Genomic DNA, 20,216 nt, shown 5'->3' with positions numbered 1-20,216 from the left:
ATAAAATCTTTAAAACAAATAATATAAGTATTAAGTTGTTACAGATGAAATGGCCAATTAATTTATAAAGCTTTCAACAGCTATTATTTTGTTAAAAATAATATTTATCACATCTAGTAATTTATCCTTATTTATTTTAAAATATGATAGAATCTAAATGAATTTTACCGAGTTCCTATTCCAGTTTTTTAAATCTTTTTTACCTTCTAGGATGTATTTATTTTGTGTCTGTCTAATATCTGCATTTTATGAACTAGGAAACGCTATAGCTCTTTAATTAGTAATTCCACGAAATGAAGGGCACTAAATTGCGTTTTTTTTTTTTATTTAACAATAATGACCATGTGAATTGTATGATATAACACTCAATCTCTCCCAGACATCTGAAGGTTCTTCCTTTTCCAGCATAAGAAGTCCTTTTAAGGGGGCCACCTCATGTAAAATGAAATTTTTTCGCATTGTTTTTTTCGCTGAAATCGATAGGAAATTTCTTCGGGAATGCGATAAAAAAAGTTAGAAAGTGATCCGAGATGTCCTTGTATGTTATTTTCAAAAACAAGTGAACGGTTGTATTGGGCGATGTACCTGTTACTCAACTTTCAAACCCGTTTTTCTCAAAACGCAAAATTTTTCGTGCCGTGCAACGTAGCTCAAAAACTAATGACTCGATCTTTATGAAACTTGGCATATAATAAACAATTGGCCTCAGCATGACATTCTGCGATTTTTTTTTTTTTATTTAAATTACTGTTATTACGAATTTTTCATAGCCGAAACTCCCGTTTTTTCTTCAATACCTTGCCATTTTCGCAATTTTGAAAATTCTAAAAAAATAAAAAGTCATGCTGAGCGTTTTTGCATAAAGTAGCTATTCCATTTTGATTTTTTTGTTCCACATCATTTTTGTGCACTGTACACTGCACGGCGGTTTTCCAAGATGCCATCTTCAAGCCGCCATTGCACCATCCTTATTAACAATCAACATTTATAAAAAATATTTCTGTTTAGATCATAATGACACTCCAAATTTTAAATCAATCGGCGCATTACATTTTCCACAAAAAATTCTTGAAAAACAGGCCATTTACATGAGGTGGCCCCCTTAAATAATGCAACTAGGCCCTAGTTACTAGGGACTCAGCACCGAATTATGGGAAGGTCTAAGGGGATTCAGCCTCGGACCTCACTTTGTACGGGGCTTCGTTATAACCCTTGCATTTACTATGTCAAAAAATGCGGAATGAAATTTTCTTTACTGTTGTCCTTTTTCTTTAACATTAAATGTCATTTAATTTTATTTAGAATAAATTTTAATTCTTGCACCAAGTTTAATCAAATGAGCCCTTGAAGGTTTGATAGCCTCGAAGCCTCAGAAATTTTAATCCGATCATGTAGGAGGTCAATTATTGCCTTTTCTATCAAGAAATTAAAAATCCGTTTTTCCTAATAAGTACCAGAACATTTTTGAAGATTAAAAAAACTTATCTGGAATAAACAAAAATGAAGAAAATTAGATTTAATATTATCATGATACTAATGAGGTATAACAAAATTTGTTGGCCCCCCTGTTTCACAATTATGATTGCACTACTGACAAAGAAAGACATAGAAATGTTCCCCTCCGATTTTGATAAAACTTCGTTTATATCGACTAAGACGGATTTCATGGGTTTTTTATGTACAATAATGTAGTATTAACAGATTTCACATATTTCTACTTCTTGAAAGTTACATCAAAATCGGAGGGGGACACATTCATGCCTTTCCTTGGGAGTTTCTCATCTTCTAATCTCCTTTGGTGTACCCAAAATAAAACGAAAGCCAGACTTCTATTTTACATCAACTTCCTACCATTCTCAAAACTTTGACTATATGCATTGTTTTTTAACATTTCGACTTCTCCTTAACATTCGAAGCCTCTATTTTGTTCAGTATTCAAAATCCATTTAAGGTAGTCCTACTTTGGACTATAATACTGATCTGTTGTTTACCAACTAACTATTTTGCATTAAGAATATTAGTAGAACATTTGTATAATCATTTTCATCGAACTTCACATTTCAAATCGTGTCAGAGTTTTTGTTTCAGAATCAGCCATTTGATATGTAACAGCCTAATATTTATCACTCAATATACAGTATTAAATTTTTATAGCCGGTTTAAATGTTCATATTAGTTCAATGGAAGACAGCGCAACTAGAGGGGGTCAGAAGAATGAGCTGACTCTCTTCCTCGCATGTAGAAATTCAAATCCTTTTCTTCAATAAATACTAAAATATTTTCGAAAACTAAGAATAAACAAAAATGGAGAAAGTTAGACTAAATTATTTTTTAAACCCCTTTATTGGACAATTATAGTTGCGCTACTGATGGAAGAAGTTTAAATAATTTAGTCACCATTGTTAGCACATTTATGTATAGACGTTACCAAACTTTCGATTTCAGCGTATTTCACGCGAGGCAATTACAATATTATAATCGTCGATTACGGTTCGTTGGTACGCGAGCCCTGTCTGTCGCAAATACAATGGGGTCCAGATTTCTGTTCGCGATGTATTGCTCAATTGGTGAGGTACTTGAGGGATCATCCTCGGGGAACGAAAGTGGAAAATATACACGTACTTGGGTACAGTGTAGGAGCACACATTGCTGGCCTGATTGCCAATTATTTGCCCGATGACAAACTTGGAAGAATTACAGGTAACCTACCTTATTCAATTACTTAATCATACTGGTTTAAATAACATGCAATTTCTGTTTCCCTTTCTGTGTTAAGTTAATGATAAGATACACTAATGAATAACGACAGTCTCTGTTGCAATTCTAATGCTTTGCATAACTACTACCAGCAGCTGGTTATCATTAAGGGTCAACAGGAGTGATGACTAGAGATGGCGTGAACTGCTACTTATGAACCACTTGTGATTCCATCAAAGAGGAGGTACTACAGGTTAGCCCAAAAGGATCTTCAGTTTTGATTTCAGCGCCATCTCTTAATTTTTACAGATATTCAAACCATTATTTGATAAATAAGTACATCAAAGTTGGAAATTTTTTTTACACGTGTTTTTCAGTTTTAAAATGGCGACTGTAAAGATCACATACAGCCTCGAAGAACGTTTGTTTATAATCGCTTAGCAGTTTCTTTCTCTGGAGTTATGTCAAGGATAAAGTGTATAAATCATTAAAGTCATCCAGTTGAAAAATTGAGAAAAAGTCGATTTGTATTCACACGTGTTTTACTCTCTTTTTAATGGCCAGTAGAGATAATGTTGTCTTCGAAACGAATTGTTTGAAACAAGGCTCTGCCACTTAGTTAGTGGTTACTAAGGGAAAACACTTTGAAAATCTCATTCATTAAATTTTCAACTTTTCTGAATAAAATGCAATTTATTTGAATTAAATATCTCTTGTAGTTTTTTTATAATGAATTTTTCAAAACTAAAGCTCCTTTTGGGCCTGCTTACATAATAAGAGGCGACATTCTGACAAAGAAACTACTTTAAGAGAGAGATGAAATGGTCCAACCAATTTAAATGTCCATTCGGTAATCTTTGTACTCGTTCGTGAACGCTCGCGCAGTCTATACGTAGCTTTACGTTTAAATACATACAGTGTGATTCTCTGGCTACGCAAGACAAAAGCCATGCCGCACAATCGAACCCTGCTGTTTTTGCGGGTAAAGAGACCCAGGGGCCATGTCGCCGGACCCAAGACTGCTCTGTGTGTGTTTATGGTTGAGACGAAGACAAGAAACGGAACAGCAGGGGTTCCATTGTGCGGCACGGCTTTTGTCTTGTGTAGCGAGAGAATCACCCTGTACATACTGTTTTTGCTCACAAGAAGTCTCGCGAGACGGCACAGGGGCAGGAGGGGATACTACGCATACATCGACTGACCCTCTAGTTTTACGCGAGCGTAATTAATGGATGTGACAGCTTCGACCAATCATCGCGTGTTATGCTTTTGAGCAACAGACAGCTGAGCAGATTCTGGATCAGTGTTCGAACAAAGAGGGACGTGAAAAGACAAGGATGCACATCTGTTTAGTCCCTTAAAACCATAAATGGGTCATTGACCGCTTCGGAAATTGATATTCCAATTTTCAATTGCTTACATCTCGAACACGAAGTCGTAGATTGTACCGATGTGGCGTCGTCGCGCTTGTTCATGACTACCGTTCGAACGTAACCAATAACCAACACTCTCGCGGTTCTGCCCGCGTTCTACGCGCGCTCTGATTGGTCAGTGTTTTTCCGGTAATTACAGTAAAAGCTGGATATATGCAACAAACATTGGGACCCAGAGGTTGCATATATCCAGCCGAGGTGTCGATTCTGGGCATTTAATGTTTCATATATCCAGCCGAGGTATCGATTCTGGGCATTTAATGTTGCATATATCCAGTCGAGGTGTCGATTCTGCGTCCGTATACATCGTTTGTATTTAGCCGCGATACCTATTCTACGTTCGTACACAACATGCGACGTGTTGCATGTTGCATGTTTGATGCATCTTTGGTGTACGGCCTGCCTTATACATATGTAGCCGAAGTGTCAATTCTATGTTGTTTATTCTATTATTATTGTTTATTTGTTCTATTATTTAAAATTACTTAAATTTTCAATAGGAAGAAACTGTCCGGTTTCATGGAAATCACGGGCTGTTCCTAACATCATAAAGCACCTTTGCAGTCAATAGTTCAGCAGCATATTCAGAATAAATAAATAAATAAATGAATATAATTCAAACTACATCGTGTTTTTCGTATCATTTTAATCAGAAAAATCTCACAAATGCGTTAGTAAAAGTTTCATTAAGAAAAAGTTAAAAATAAAAAAGTTTTATCGTTGAATTAGTATTAGTCACACCAATATAACGGTTCGGATCGTATTAAGGTCGATTTATATTATCCGTTCAGACACGAGCCGTTTCCGATCAGTTAGGTTCCGACAAATATTGTTTTGTGTTATTGAATACGAGTGTTTATATATACCGTGATGGATCGGTTCAGACGCGTTCCGTTTCAGACATAAGACGACCGATATTCTCGAAAAGAATAATTTGACTGAAGCGATACGTGACTGAAACCATCGAAATGCGACCGAACGGACGCTGTCGTATGATATGCATTTGGTTCAGACAAAATCTGACGATAGAACAGACGTGGTGTGAGCAATATATTATAATAATGCAGAACGAAAAGTTAATAGAGTTAGTGAGGCATTATACTTTTTTGTATAATCAAAAAGATAAAAATTATAGTGACAATTATAAAAAGGATGTCCATTAATTGTCTGAATGTTCTCCACTAATCTTTCTTATTTTTAACATTTTATGGGTGCCAAAACGTCGCTTTCTTTTCTTATTTCCTCCTCTTCTAATAGTAAGGCTATGCAGCACAAATCTTTTAAAGATAAATGCGAAAACATTTTCGAACGATGGCGATTAACGTTCGCTGCCTGTCGTTGTCGGACGTGAACTGATGATATAAATACTACATCGTTTTTGTCGGAACCTAACTGATCGGAAACGGCCCGTGTCTGAACGGATAATATAAATCGACCTTTACACGGCTTCCTCGTCGAGCGTCTCGGTTCGCTTAGGGGGGTCTCCCCAAGTGGAGGGGATAGCGATGTTGCATATATCCAGCCAATCTTTCGTTGCATATATCCAGCATTTACTGTATTGAGATTAGGTTATACCTCACCGATTTTGATGAATTTTAAATATGTTGTAAAATTCAACATTTTGAACAACTTTTTCCTATACATATAATCGCCGCTCGGACTTAGTTTTCGAGATATTTTCGAAAAACTGCTACTACTATGTACTACAATGAATTCTACGTATACCTATGCATCTACGACGGCGTATGCGTCAGCAACGGACCGCCGCTTATCTACTGTTTTCACAAACAAATCGCGACGGCCGAAAAGCCATAGATATAACGGGTATATGTTTTAAAACAAATGATGGTTACGAAACCATACTTACAAGGAAAGCCACGGAAGTGTCCCCCTCCGATTGTGATGAAACCTCGTACATTTGTTAAGCAGGTAAAAATAAGGGACACGTATTTTTTTATATCTGCTGAGACGCGACTTTAAGGGGTGAAACCACCCCTCAAAGTTTCGACCTGAAACTGCTATCTCGAAAATCAAAAGGGATACGTGAAAACTTCTAATGGGCGGATTTAATGGTTTTTGATATACAATAATATGGTGTTAACAGATTTTGTTTATAACAAAAAAAATGTTTATACATTATTTTACAACTGATTCAAATTTATGTAATGACAAACACTGTAAAGCACTTCATTCCAAATCCATTGATATATATATTTATGAAATTCCCTCCTACAGTTCCGCAGATTTTTATTATTTATGACTCGCGCGTACGCCCGCTGAGTCAGCGCGTGATACTTTCATCGTATCTGACGTTATACACCGATGTTATTTATCCGCATAAGTGAAAAACAACTATTTTTAGAAGCATTTCTTCGAAGAGTATCATTGTTGTCACGACTATGTTCTTTAAGTTATTCAAATTCCTTGTTGCATATTAAAATTATCAATTTCATACATCCACCCTGGAGTATGTTATGACCCTCGGTTCGCGGGGGCCACTTTATAATTTTAATCGTAATACACAAGATTCGTTGGGCGCCAGCCACTCGCTGTGGCAATCTAAAAGTGAAGGGAAAGGGGTAGAATCGGGGTCTTTACAGGGGATGGGACTCGTGGCACTTCCTGGACGTCCGTACAATACTTCGCGGGGGAGTGCGCGAGGAGGATTGTTGGGGGAAGGGAAAGGGGGTCGGGAAGGCTCACAGGAAGGTTCACTACGTTACGCGTTCGAGAATGGGACTAAAAAGGGACAAATGGGAAGGGAAGGGGCTTGGACGAAATCGCGGAGTACCGTGCGCGAACGAAGGGTATTCGCGGATTCGCGGGTCAATATTATATCGGGACAAAATACACGGCCGGAGATACCGTTGCCGAATTCGCGGGACAATATTATAACGGGACACGCCACACACACACACACACACACACCGTATACTCCGCAAATCGTTCTTTATATAATTCGATGATCGTTATTTAAACGCTAGGCGCCAATTGACGGCTCGTCGTCGCCGCTGCGACGACGAGACCGTCCCAGGAGATTTTTGGAGAGGGGATTGGCCAGTGATTCGGATCGGCAGGGCTGACGGGTTCGGCGATGCTGGCTACGGGCTGAGGGTCCTCGGGCCCGACGGTAGATGGTCCCACGGTGTCCTTTTGTGGGCGCTGAGGGGTCGTCGTTGGCCTCGGGACGGGGTCCTCCGGGGGTGAGGTTGCAGCACCGTTGTCCAGTCTTTCCGTTGCCCCTACCGGCTCGATACCGGCGGGTGGGTTAGGAAAGGGGTATTAAGGGTCAAGCGCGTGGTGGGCGAAAACCTGGATTATTGTAACGGGGGGCACTCGTGCCACCACGTTACAATGTATAGCTTTAATTATTTTATATCATGCGATACAAATTTAACAAAATTAACCATTGTATGTTATAAAAATAGTTGTTTTCCACTTATGCGGATAAATAATATCGGTGTACGATGAAAGTATCACGCGCTGACTCAGCGGGCGTACGCGCGAGTCATAAATAATAAAAATCTGCGGAACTGTAGGAGGGAATTTCATAAACATATATATCAATGGATTTGGAATGAAATGCTTTACAGTTTTTGTCATTACATAAATTTAAATAAGTTGTAAAATAATGTTATAAATATTTTTTGTGTTATAAACAAATTGTATTTTTGACAATCTGTTAACACCATATTATTGTATATAAAAAGCCATTAAATCCGCCCATTAGAAGTTTTCACGTATCTCTTTTGGTTTTCGAGATATGTATGTAGCAGTTTCAGGTCGAAACTTTGAGGGGTGGTTTCACCCCTTAAAGTCGCGTCTCAGCAGATATAAAAAAATACGTGTCCCTTATTTTTACCTGCTTAACAAATGTACGAAATTTCATCACAATCGGAGGGGGTCACTTCCGTGCCTTTCCTTATTAGTCAGTAGAACAAATTTTTCGGAACGAATAGCAGGCATTGAATTCTTAAAGGCGTGGACGGGGCCTCACACCTGCCCCATAAAATATAACCTAACCTAACCTTACCTAATTATTCTATTGATGGAGGATGCACAACTGTGTAAATATATAAATAGGATAATTAAGTTAGGTTAGGTTATAATTTATGGGGAAGGGGTGCCAATGCGTTTAGATTTTGAACTTATTCGGAGGCAATATATATCTATAGATTAAAGAGATATAAACCGTCAATACCGTGTTAAAAAGGTCTCCCGTTATATCTACGGCTTTTCGACCGTCGCGATGTGTTTGTGAAAACAGTAGATAAGCGGCGCGGCGGTCCGATGGTGACGCATACGCCGCCGTACATGCATAGGTATATGTACGTAGAATTCATTGTAGTAGTAGTAACAGTTTTACGAAAATATCTCGAAAACTAAAGCCGAACGGCGATTATATGTATAGGAAAAAGTTGTTCAAAATGTTAAATTTTACAACATATTTAAATTTCATCCAAATCGGTGAGTTGTAACCTAATCTCAATAATTACCGTTTTTCCTTAATAACTCGAAAACGAAGCCTTAACCAACATTTTGGCAAAGGAAAAAATTGTTTAGAATGACCTCAGCAATCATCCCTCCACGGGATTTCCCCTAATTTTGGGGCAGCCTGTATATCGGTTGTCGCCGTGCTATTACCTGCAGAAACAGTAGAAAAGCGGCGATCCAATAGTGACGCGTACGTTGTCACGGACGAACACAAATAGGCGGAACTCAATGTAATAGTTTCGACAGTTTTTCGAAAATATCTTGAAAAAAACTAATCGTAAGACCGAGCGGCAGTTATATAATTTTTGCAGAAGAACATCTTTTTTCATAATTTTTCCCAGAAAGCCCTCTGTATGTCGATTGGTATACTCTTCTTGAATTTGTATTCAAAAAAACAAATTTTTTACCGTATTTCACTTCTACTCCGCTAGAGGTGCTACTGATACTCCTGTTGACCCTAGACTTTGGATTTTTTTTTTTATAAATGTACGGAGTAGACTGTAAATTGTGGTACAGTACTGAGCATGGAAAACTGTCCGAATGAAAATAGCGATGTAGAGAAAGGAGGCCCCATCAGTCGTTATAATACACGGGAGTTACTATCTATTTGCCTGGTTTGCTAGATTAATTGTTTAAAAAGAACTAATTAAGAAAAAATTTGAGGAAAGGAAATGGAATCAGATGAAAAATTTTAATTTTTAAAATCCTAATTTTGAAAATATTAATATTATTATTAATTTAGATACTCGATAGTGTACTTATATTTCATAAATGCTTTTAACACTATTTGTAGTGTTAATTTCTTCCTTTTAAAGTTTATTTCAACAAATTATTGTAAACACAAAGTAAAACAATAGAATAGTCTGAGCAGCGATTTTAAATTGAACCAATTATAAAACAATCGAGTGAGTTATAAAATAAGTAACATACACAGGATAAAAAACAACATATAAAATGATCTGATATTTCATTACATGATTATTTAAATCTGTTTTGTCTATGTATACAACGAACAGGATTGGATCCTACTATATTTTTCTACATGAATGGAAACCGGTCGATGGATTTAGACGATACGGATGCTCATTTCGTCGACATTATCCACACGGGTGCCGGGATTTTGGGCCAATGGGGGCCTACAGGTCACGTGGATTTCTACGTGAACGGAGGCTCCAGTCAACCAGGATGCGCAACTACTTCCTTGCTTCGTAAGTACGATCTTCCAAACTACGTTTCTGTTCCTCCGAAAGAAATTCATATGCATTGTTGGATTCCAAACGAGGAAAATTGCCAACACAGTTTTTGAAAGACAGGAGGTTTTATTTATATGGTTATTTTCTACACACCGGTAGTGACCACTAAATTCTGACAGATTCTTGATTTTATGGAATTTTGTGAGTAATTGTTAGGACAGTGGTCGAGAAGGCATGGTGTAAAGGAGGGGTATGGAGGACAGGATGCTTAAAGAACTAGGAACCGAGATTAGTATGTTTGGCTGAGGATGAATGATATTTGTTGTGCTATGAATAGTCGCGTTGGTCATCCAATAGCATATCATGTAGTATGGCCTACCTGTCCAGCGTAGGGGCCGACGATAAATAGCGCGACAGACTGGTGTTTCCATAACAAAGAGTGATTTTTTTGCCGATGCCACCTGTCACTCGAGCGCTGTTTTCCTTTCACACGTACACTGAGTTGCATTGAACTTGTCGCAGTGAAGTTGGCTACAAATTCACTAACACATTCATGCCGCGTCGGTGAGACGATCTCGCCCATCGTCTCACCGGCGCGGCGTAACTGTGTTAGTGAATTTGTAGCCAACTTCACTGCGACAAGTTCAATGCAACTCAGGGTACACATCCACGCAGCCATCTACCGTAGAGCGGACATGCATGCTAAGCAGCGAAGACAGTTGTATGGATGTGTACATGTGAAAAAAAAATGGCTTCAAGTAGCAGTTGGTATCGCCTTCGGTTTGCGTTGCGAGAGAATCACTACAACTGGATACCACTACTTAGAGCAGGAGTGACGAACTGAAGGCCCGTGCCCCTACTTGCTTGATCCACAGCGAGTTAGAAGAACGACAGATTTTTTTTTCGCTGCCTCTTTCTCTTTTAATCTGTTGATTTCTCTGCCAAGCACATTATACCTACTTTAAACAATAACAGTGGCGGTTCGTTCATAAGTGCTTTAAGACCGCTGCCACTTCAGTGTAAAATAAAAGTTTTGTAGTCAAGACTTAATAAAAGGCAAAGGAATCTATTGAACGAACATGATTTATTATATTAGGATTAGAGGGAATTATAAGGATAAGGATTGACAAGGTTACAAAATTCATATTTTCTCTAACTAATTTAACAGTTCGCTTTACAATTATGTAATGGACAGCTCTGTACTCTCCTGTTCTATAGGCGTCCAGGTATTGTCGCCGAACTCTCCATATCGAATGGGCGTCCATGAGTTAACTATTTCTACTAGGTGTCCAGGAGGTGTCTCTCTCTCTTTTCTACCGGCAGGCGTACTCTCCTGCCGGAGTCTTTAAGCTGCTGACCAAAAGCGGCTAATGGTTTTACCTTGTCCTCTCTCAGCAGGCACAAAGAGAACGAGTCTATCGTGAGCCCTTAATTTATATCTGTTCGTTGCTATCTGCGGCCGCCGCAATTAACGATCGCGTTGTTGGGTACGAATTTGACGTTTTCTGCGGCCGCGTTTCGCGACTCTGCCCCGCGTGGCAGCCTATAATTGAACGATCGAACGAATTTACCTGTAAGTGAAGTTCGAACGCAATTATATGAAGAGCTTCGTTCTCAAGATTATCAGAGTAGTTGATAAGAGAATGACATCACAGTTTTAAACATAGCATATATCATGCATTATAATCATAGCACAGCATATATTAAAATTACATTTCTTCTTATAAACTTTGGTTTACATTGCTCTTATTTTCAGTTTGTCTTAAACTCACTGAACCTAACATCTATCTCGCAAACGTTTGGGAGTTTTTTGACCACCTTGCTGCACGCTTGGTTGTATTCAGATCTACCTCTCTTGCTAAAGCCGCTGACGATGCTGCGTGCCCTTCGCTAACGTTACCCTGATCCATCTACTAATTGTTTGGACCCCGACCTTTCTGTGTGGCTTTTCAAATGCTATGAACAAATTATCTATGTCGTTCCTCAGGGACTTCGTAATCTCCATATACTTGAGTATTGTAGAAGCTACACACAAGCTAGCTTCATCAGTTAATTTTGACAATCTCAAAAGTGGTTGGAAGCGATCTGGACTTGACGTTTTGATTAAATCAGGAATTTTTATTTCTAGTCCTCTTGTTATAGGGTAAATGTTTGTGAGTTTTATGCTGGCTCAAGTTTGTACTCTATGGGCTGTACGTACAAGGAATGTTTCTTAGGTATCCGCATCTGATTGTTTTGATTTTTGGATGTTTTAAAGGACTGAAAAATAAGATATACGTATTTTTTTTATTTTGGCCCGTTTCCATCTTTTTTTTGAACATATAAAAGCTGGCCATAAATTTTGTAAAAAATAATTTGTTTATAATATAATTTTAACATAATAACCAAAAAGAACATAAATTTTTGTCTGAATCCATTGATGTATCATACACTATATTTGCCTCTTCCATTTTTGCATATTTTAATACTATAATATAACATGCATCGTACACATACACCGTGTCGCGGTTATAGCAACGGACGTACGGTTAATATTCATTATGATATCTAGCGTTTACCATGTCTACTAGGCATTAGTAAAATTATTTATAGCTTACAATATTAATAAAGGTCACTTTAGTACCTACGTATTAATATGCAATACAGATAGTAAGGAATATAATAAACATAAATTAATTTCCGATACTAGTAACGTGATTGGTGCAATTATATTTCAAGTGTATATTAAGTATGTGTACGTGATATAAATTTATAATCTAAATTTTTTATAAGATATATGCAGTTTACAAAATGATTCACTTATTATTCATATTTGTTCCAGAAGTGATATTCATGAAACAAATATTTTAAGAAAAATGCGTTTTTACGCCAAGAGTATATAACTATCACTGTTTCATCACAGAGTGCTCATTTCATTTGTGTGTTCCGTTCGAAAGAAAAGTCTACAGGATTCATGAAATCTCCTGATTTTTTTTCTGTGTAGGGTAAGAACACAGTCGATAAGAGTACGCACTGAAGCAAAAAGTGAAATAGTTTTAAGGGGGTAGACCAGTTATATTTTGAAAAAACATGAAATTATGAGCATATTAATATACATACACCTGATTTCCACTTGAGCGGTCGAAGAGAGTAGACATGTGTGTAAGGAGGGTAAGAGTTCTGGAGTGGAGATTTTTCGGTTGGAAGGTGTGGGGTATAAAGGTGAAACGAAAAAGAAAGTGCAAGTTAGAGGGAATGGAAATTTGGAGTTTTGGCCTGAGAAAACTTTATACTCAGGAATAGAAGGGCGGGGTGGGCCCAACCATCCAAGTGGCAGTTTTCTGTCGCTGGGCGGGAGAATGAGAAGGAGAAAGGAGAGACTAAAAGGGCGAAGTAAGAGCGAAAGTGAGGCGAGCTGGAAATTGAAAGAAAGAAGTGCTGAAAATGTAGGAAGTGAAGGAGAATAGGAGACGGAATTTTTGGAAGAGGATAAAGAAGCTAGGGAGGAGAGTTCCGCTGTGACGGTTGAAGGGAGCGGACGTGTCTAGAACAGAGAGTGAGTGATAGGGGTTTTTCGAGGTCCGTAATAGTGGAAAGTATAGGAGTAAAGTTTTATTTAAGTTTGATCGGTGATTTTTAAGGAAAGGAAAGGAGGAGGGGGGTTACCATTGGAAAAGAGTTTTCCTCGGCGTTTTAGCGAAAAGCCGAGGAAAAGAAATAGAGGGGCGGGAGGGTTTTAACCACCCGAGCGGCAATAAATTGTCGCTGGGCGGGGTAATGAAAAAGAAGACGAAGAAGAGGAAGAAAAAACAGAAAGGCCGCAGCAAAAGTGAAAGTGAAGCACAATGGAGGTCAAGAGATAAAGAAGCAGAAAATTTAGGAAGCGAAGGAGAATACGAACAGGAGTTCTTAGAGGAGGACGTTGAAGTTATGGAATTTTTTGAAAAAACTCGGAAGAGCAGAAGGGACCAGCAGATGGCAAATAGAGGCCTGGAAAGTGAGATTTATAGCTCTGCGGAAGTGGCGGTGGTGGTGGTGGTGGTGGAGGGGGAGGGGGGGGGGGGGGGGGGGGGGGGGGGGGGGGGCATCGACAACCCGAAGCTAGATATCTCTGGGGAAGAAGAACCGCTGAAACTTATTAATTACGAGGTTGGTAGCAGTGAAACAGGAGAGGTAGACATGTTGGACAAGGTAAATGCGACGCAGTTAATTGAAAAGGACGCTGAGAAGTGGAAGGTTGTGGAAGAAAGAAGAAGAGTTAAGAAAAGAGAAGCTGAAGAAGTAATGACAAACGAGATAACCTTGTTCTAAATATAGTCAGTGCTGAACAGGTCCTTGTAGACACCGGAAAAAACCTGGCAAAGAAGATAACAAGTGAGGAAGAGAAGGACAATAAGGAAGGTGCGGCGAAGGTGAATCGTGGGAAAAAAGAAACAGTAGGAGGTGAGAAGGAAACACTACCTGGAGGAGCTGAAAAGTAGAGAGTATATAGTAACTGTCCTGCTTAAAAGGGCAGTTACCAGTAAAATCAAAAGGCACAATGTGATAAAAATCTATAAACTCCTTAGAAATAAAGATCGTTTTTTGAGAGGTCTAAAGATGGTTGGATTTAACAGAGCGGAGCTAACGTTCAGCGAAATGGCGGCGACTAACGCCATTTTGAAACAAACGGAGGAAGAGGGCGCCAACTTTGAGGTTTACTTACCGGAAAGGAGTGATTATGGAATGGGAGGATTCAATAGAAGAACTAGAAAAAGATATTATGCCAGGACAAGGAGATTTTTGTCTTGAAAGGATGAGAAAAAAGGTAATAAAGGACGGCAAAAGTGAATGGGTGGATGGAACCGCAATCCTGATTACATTCAGGGGGGACCAACTTCCAACGGAACTGTTTATAGGTTATGGACATGTTGGACTCCACGTATACCCCTACGTAGAATCTGTAAAACAATGCTTCCGATGCTATGCTTTCGGTCATGTACAAATGCAGTGCCGCAGTGTCGATAGAAAGTGTTTAGTGTGCTTGGAGGAAGAACACGATAGATGCGACAAGAAACCAAAATGTCAAAATTGTGGAGGGAAGCACACAAGTCTCTTCAAGCAGTCAACAAAAAAGCGGGCCATTAAAAATATAATGGCGTATAAAAATGTAGCATATTCTACGGCAAGGGACATTATGATTGGACAATTGGGGGAAAGGGGGGTGTTGGCGGACGAGGAAAGAGATCGGGGGAGCAAGGACTACCCAGCTCTCCCTGCTAAAAGACGTGGGAAAGGAAAGAAGTTCCCCTGGAAGAGGAATTGAATGTTATTAGAAGTGCAAGAGAGAAGGTAGAGCCAAGAGACGCAGAAGTTAATAAATGGGATAGAGTGATTGCGAGAATGAGGACAAGTATTAACCAACCAAGAGGCAGAGGCAGGCTGAGGGATTCAGAAAGGGAAGCAATTAGAATGAAGGATACGAGTAATAAAGAAAAAATGATGGAGTTGGAAAAGGGAAAGTACTCTAATAGATTCACTGTATTGCAAAATGAACCTGATGTCGAATAGGATAGCGATACCCTTTGGTAACGGCCTAGCGGGAAAAAAAACAATTAAGAAAATTAGTAGGATAGAGCAAAGAGCGAACAGAAGGACTATCGAACAGCTCAGGAAAAAAAGGGAGGACGAATTCCTGTCGGACCTTCTAAACCTAATAGTGGAAAAGGGTTATGAACAGGAAATTGAAACAATATTAACAAGAAACAACCAAAGACCTGAATCGGAAGAAGCTGAATTTGCAGAATGGAATACAGTAAGGCACAATCCCAACTGGGATGTGCCAATTTCTGAAAGAAACCAACACGAAGATAAGGAGAAAAAAAGAGTTAGCTGCCAATAGAGAGGCGGCATTGGCTAAACAAAGGCAGGGAAGGAGAGGTTATGAGGACGATTCGAAGAAGGAGAGATAGGAAGAATACAGGAGACAATGCCTGGCAGATCTAATGAGACGAATATAAGGACGGTTCCGCGACAACAGAAAAGATGTGGATGAAAGGGAGGACTATGGACATTAAGGATAAAGAAAAGTATGCGTCTTTGTGGTGAGGTTTTTGTGTGGATGGATGAGAGTGATTGTGTGATGCGTGTGGACAGATGGGTAAACATGGTTATGTATAACTTTAAACAAATACTTATCTTAATTATTAAGGATGGTAACAGCAATGTGCCTTGTTTAAGGGGAAAACTAGAATAGTTACAGGGTGCGTTTCAAAAGTAGTAGGACTGACTTGATCAAAACAAATTTATTGCAGATATTCGTACAAGTCGTTAATATTCTTCGAAATAACACTCTCCTGAATTAATACATTTAGTATAGCGAGTCTGCCAGTCCGCATCCGCTTGCTGGAAATTTTCAACCGGGATGCTCCTCAATCCACACGTTACGGCCTCTTACACTGCCTCAATTGTGTCAAAACGACGTCCTTTCATCTGCCTTTTTAATCGGGGAAAAAGGAAAAAGTCAGATGGAGGGCTGTAAGGTGGATGAGGTAGCGTTATCAAGTTGTGTTTGGCCTGCCACGGCGCGTTGTCATGATGCAATTTCCAAGTGTTGGACATCGATGGTCTCACGCGGAGGACTCTTTTCCGTAGTCGTTCGAGCAGTTCCACGTAAAATTGTGCGTTCACAGTTTTGCCAAGTGGCGCGTAGCGCTGCTCGAGTGTACGGTTCATCTTGACTTGTGACGAGATGTGTATACAGAGTCTCACTGTTTTGGCGATTTGGCTATTTTGAATGCTCGTTCGACGCGGACGTTTTCTAATATTTGTATAGAAACCAATTTCTAAAATTATTTGATTTGAATTTAAAAGTTTAACATAAAAAAAATACTAGTGTAGAATATTATAGAGGAAGATTTTCATTAATTTTTATAGCTGAATGTACATAAATACGGGTAACGGCCGTTACGGCGTAACGTCCAAAAGCTAGAAAATCATGTGTACAATATTTTTTTTCAATTTAATTATATATAAACACCAAATTTTCACTTAAAAAAAATTTGATCATTTTTGGAACGAAAATTCAAAATTAATATGTACATTAAGGGGTTAAGGGAAAAATCGGTGAACTGAAAGAATACATAGGGATGTTTCACAGGCATGTTTCATAGGGGGAGGGTAGGGAAATATTGGGAGTGACGGGAGGGAAATGGGACAAGAGGGACTGGGAGAGGCTTTTTGATAATAAAAGAATAGGAGTGGATACTCTCATAATGGGGGATTTTAACGCGAGGAACGTTATTTGAAATTGTGCAGTGGATAGTAAGGAGGGTAGGCTCCTAGATGAAGCGGTTAGGGATTCAAAAATGTGATAAATAAATATACCACGTCTAGAATAGGGATATGGGGCCGGCCACCCTTCAACAATGACCTCTTGATAGGAACACACTTTATAATGGACAGAGCTACTATATTTGAGGAGAACGAGACACTGGGATCGGACCATCAGGTAATCGGCCTAATTTTGGATAACACTAACCTTGAAGAATATCAGGAAGAAAGGGGCGGAACAAGGAAACTTAAGGAAGACAAAACGAACTGGAACAGTTTTATAATTCACTCGGGTGAGGAAGCGAAGAGGCTGAAACAGAAATGGGATAGAGAGGGATGGGTGGTTTGTAATATTGATGAAAGATGTAAAGAAATCATGAAAACTGTGCACCATGCAATTATAACAGCGGGAGGGGATAGGAATATGGATTCGGATATAAATCAAGGAAGTAGGGGGGGGGGGGGGTAATGGTAACAGAAGTAGAACAAGAAGAAAACAAATATGGTGGGATGAAGATTGTAAGAAAATCAAACAAGATAGAAGGTTGGCGGTGAAGAATTTTATAAAAAGACCAAACCAGGAGAATTGGATAATACTGAAGGAGGTGGAAAAGTCTATGAAAAAATTAGTAATGGAAAAAAAAGCAAAGCTTGGGATGACTTTGCAGCTTCTGTTGATTGTTTTACTAGTACAAAGGAAGCGTGGTCTAAAGTAAGACAAATTAAGAACGGGTTGGGGAAGACGAGAGTTAGGGAACTTCTCCCGGAAGATATAAAAATCTTGAAAGGCGTGGAAATAGAGAAGATCTTTGGGGGGAACAAGGAGGAAGAGGATAGTAGTGTTGATTGAGGTTCGGAAGAGGAGACGATTAGACAAAATGTAGAAAATATGGAGGAAGGTTTGGCGGCCACTACAGATCTGTTTGAGGAAAGGGAATTGTATAGGGTCCTGAACAGTGTGAGAAAGAATTCAGCTCCAGAGGAGGACGGTATTACCTATGGTTTTCTAAAGAAAATGCATAAGGGAATGATAAAATGCCTTTTGTCGCTATATAACTGGATATGGCAGAACAGAATGGTTCCCAAAGTATGGAAGCAGGTAGTAGTCAAGTTCCTGGATAAGCCAGGCAAGAAGGCCTTGAGGCCTACTTCATTGATAAATTGTATGGGAAAAATTTTGGAGAAGCTTGTCAAAAATAGGTTGAGGGAGTGGGTAGAGAATAATAATACATATAGTAGATCCACACCAAAGTGGTTTCATGAAAGGCAGGTCAACTATGGATAATATAGTTACTTTAACGACAGACATTAAAGCCGCGTTTGGAAAAAGGGAGGATGTACTTGCGGCCTTCGTAAATGTGAAAGCCGCGTATGACCACGTTAACGATGGAAAGCTGCCAGAACTTCTAAAATACAAAGGATGCCAAGAGAAGATCCTGAAATACCTAGGAAATTGGCTGAAGGCGAGGGAAGCTGTACGTAAAAGAAGGTTTTTGGAAAAAGTAAAGGGAAGGATAACAAGGGGCTCCCACAGGGATCAGCCCTAAGTCCGTTGCTGTATAATATATATACCGCGAACATATGTCAAGGAATGGAGCAAATGGGGGTAAAAATTCTACTATATGTGGATGATGTGGTTATCTACGTTTGGGGTGGGGATATGAGATCAAGGAAAGCAAAATTGGAGGAAGCCCTGGACAAGTTAATTCAAAATCTGAAAAATGTCGATTTGGACTTAGCAATGGATAAATTGCAAATAATTAATTTTTTCAGGAGTAGAGGAAGAAATGATAACGTATGCAAAGTTAGAATTGGGAACTTAGAGATTGAGGGGCAAAAACAGGTTAAATTCTTGGGAATCGTATTGGATGAAGGTTTGACATATAATAAACATATAGATGCGGTAAGGTTGAAAACAAAAAAAAAATTGGATATATTGAGGTTTGTTGCGGGGATTAAAAAAGGAGTTAAATCAGACACGATGTTGGTACTCTTCAAGGGACTGGTACGGTCTGTTTTAGAATACGGTATCTTTATCTTCTGATGGGAAAACAAGAAAGCAATTAGTAAATTCATGAAACTACATAATGCCGGTATAAGAATTGCTATGGGATATAGAATCACGACAGTGATCAACGTTATGAACGTGGAGTCGGGTATAATAGACTTGGAGACCAGGATGGACGCTTTGTTGGAGAGGTTCGTGTTTAAGCATAGAGTTAAAGGAAAGGGCCTGGTGTGGAAAGCTCTCACGAGGATCGTGGTGGTTAGGGATGAAGAATTGGCCGATGGCATGGACCCATGGGTTAGGGCTTGGTGTAGAGTAGAAAGTAGTAAAGGCAAATTTGGGACGGAAAGAATGGCTTAGGATGGGAACGTTTTTGGAAGAGGGGAGGGTAGGGGTAGAATGGGAAATGGGCAGAATTAGGAAAAACATAGAGATCAACGATAGAGGCCTAATGAGGGAAATAAAGGGGAAGCTCTGGGGGCTGGACTGTCAGGATCAAGTGATTGAGGTGTACACGGACTGCTCTAAGAAGGTAAGGACAGACGTGGTCGGTGCAGGGATGTCGATTAGGATGGACGAAGGGGAGTGGTTGGAGCAGGGGTGGTGATTGAGTAAGGCCACGTCAGTTTTTTCGGCAGAAGCTTTTACTATACTCCAAGCAGTAAAACTCGGAAAGAAAGCTTTGAGAGATAGGAGGGTGTTAGTTGCCACGGACTCCGCAAACGTGGTAAGCAAGTTATTAAGTGTAGGAAATAAAGAGGGAGATAACCCGTGGATATATGAAATATTACGGGAACTAATGAAGGAAGAAGAGGAGAGCAATAGTAGGACAGAGGGTTCAAACGTAAGGGTGGAAGTAATAGGCAGGATTACTTTTGCATGGATAATGGGTCACGTGGGTATCGAAGGAAATGAAAGAGCGGACCTGAAGGCTAGGGAGGTGACGCAGGGGGACTATGGAGTGGAATATGGCATAGCGGAAGAGGATATCGTCAAATATATCACGGAGAGCGCATGGGAAAGATTTCACGACAGAGCTAGAAGAATAGGAGAGTTTAAAGGGGCAAAGTACTTCTGTATAGAGAATAACTCGGGGGGCCA

General features: G+C 39.4%; 1 protein-coding gene across 1 annotated transcript in view; it reads left to right on the top strand.

The window, feature by feature from the left end:
• The window catches only part of LOC114877519 (phospholipase A1 member A), a 42,764-nt gene that overhangs the window by 7,883 nt on the left and 14,665 nt on the right, over nt 1-20,216 (top strand). Inside the window, exons 4-5 of the mRNA XM_029190188.2 lie at nt 2,446-2,700; nt 9,641-9,832. Of these exons, the coding sequence (XP_029046021.1) occupies nt 2,446-2,700; nt 9,641-9,832 (447 nt within the window). The remainder of the gene's footprint in view (nt 1-2,445; nt 2,701-9,640; nt 9,833-20,216) is intronic.

This window comes from Osmia bicornis, chromosome 6 (genome assembly GCF_907164935.1).
Source record: "Osmia bicornis bicornis chromosome 6, iOsmBic2.1, whole genome shotgun sequence".
In the NCBI taxonomy this organism is placed as follows: Eukaryota; Metazoa; Arthropoda; class Insecta; order Hymenoptera; family Megachilidae; genus Osmia; species Osmia bicornis.
This window is presented reverse-complemented; position numbering and strand designations above follow the sequence as displayed.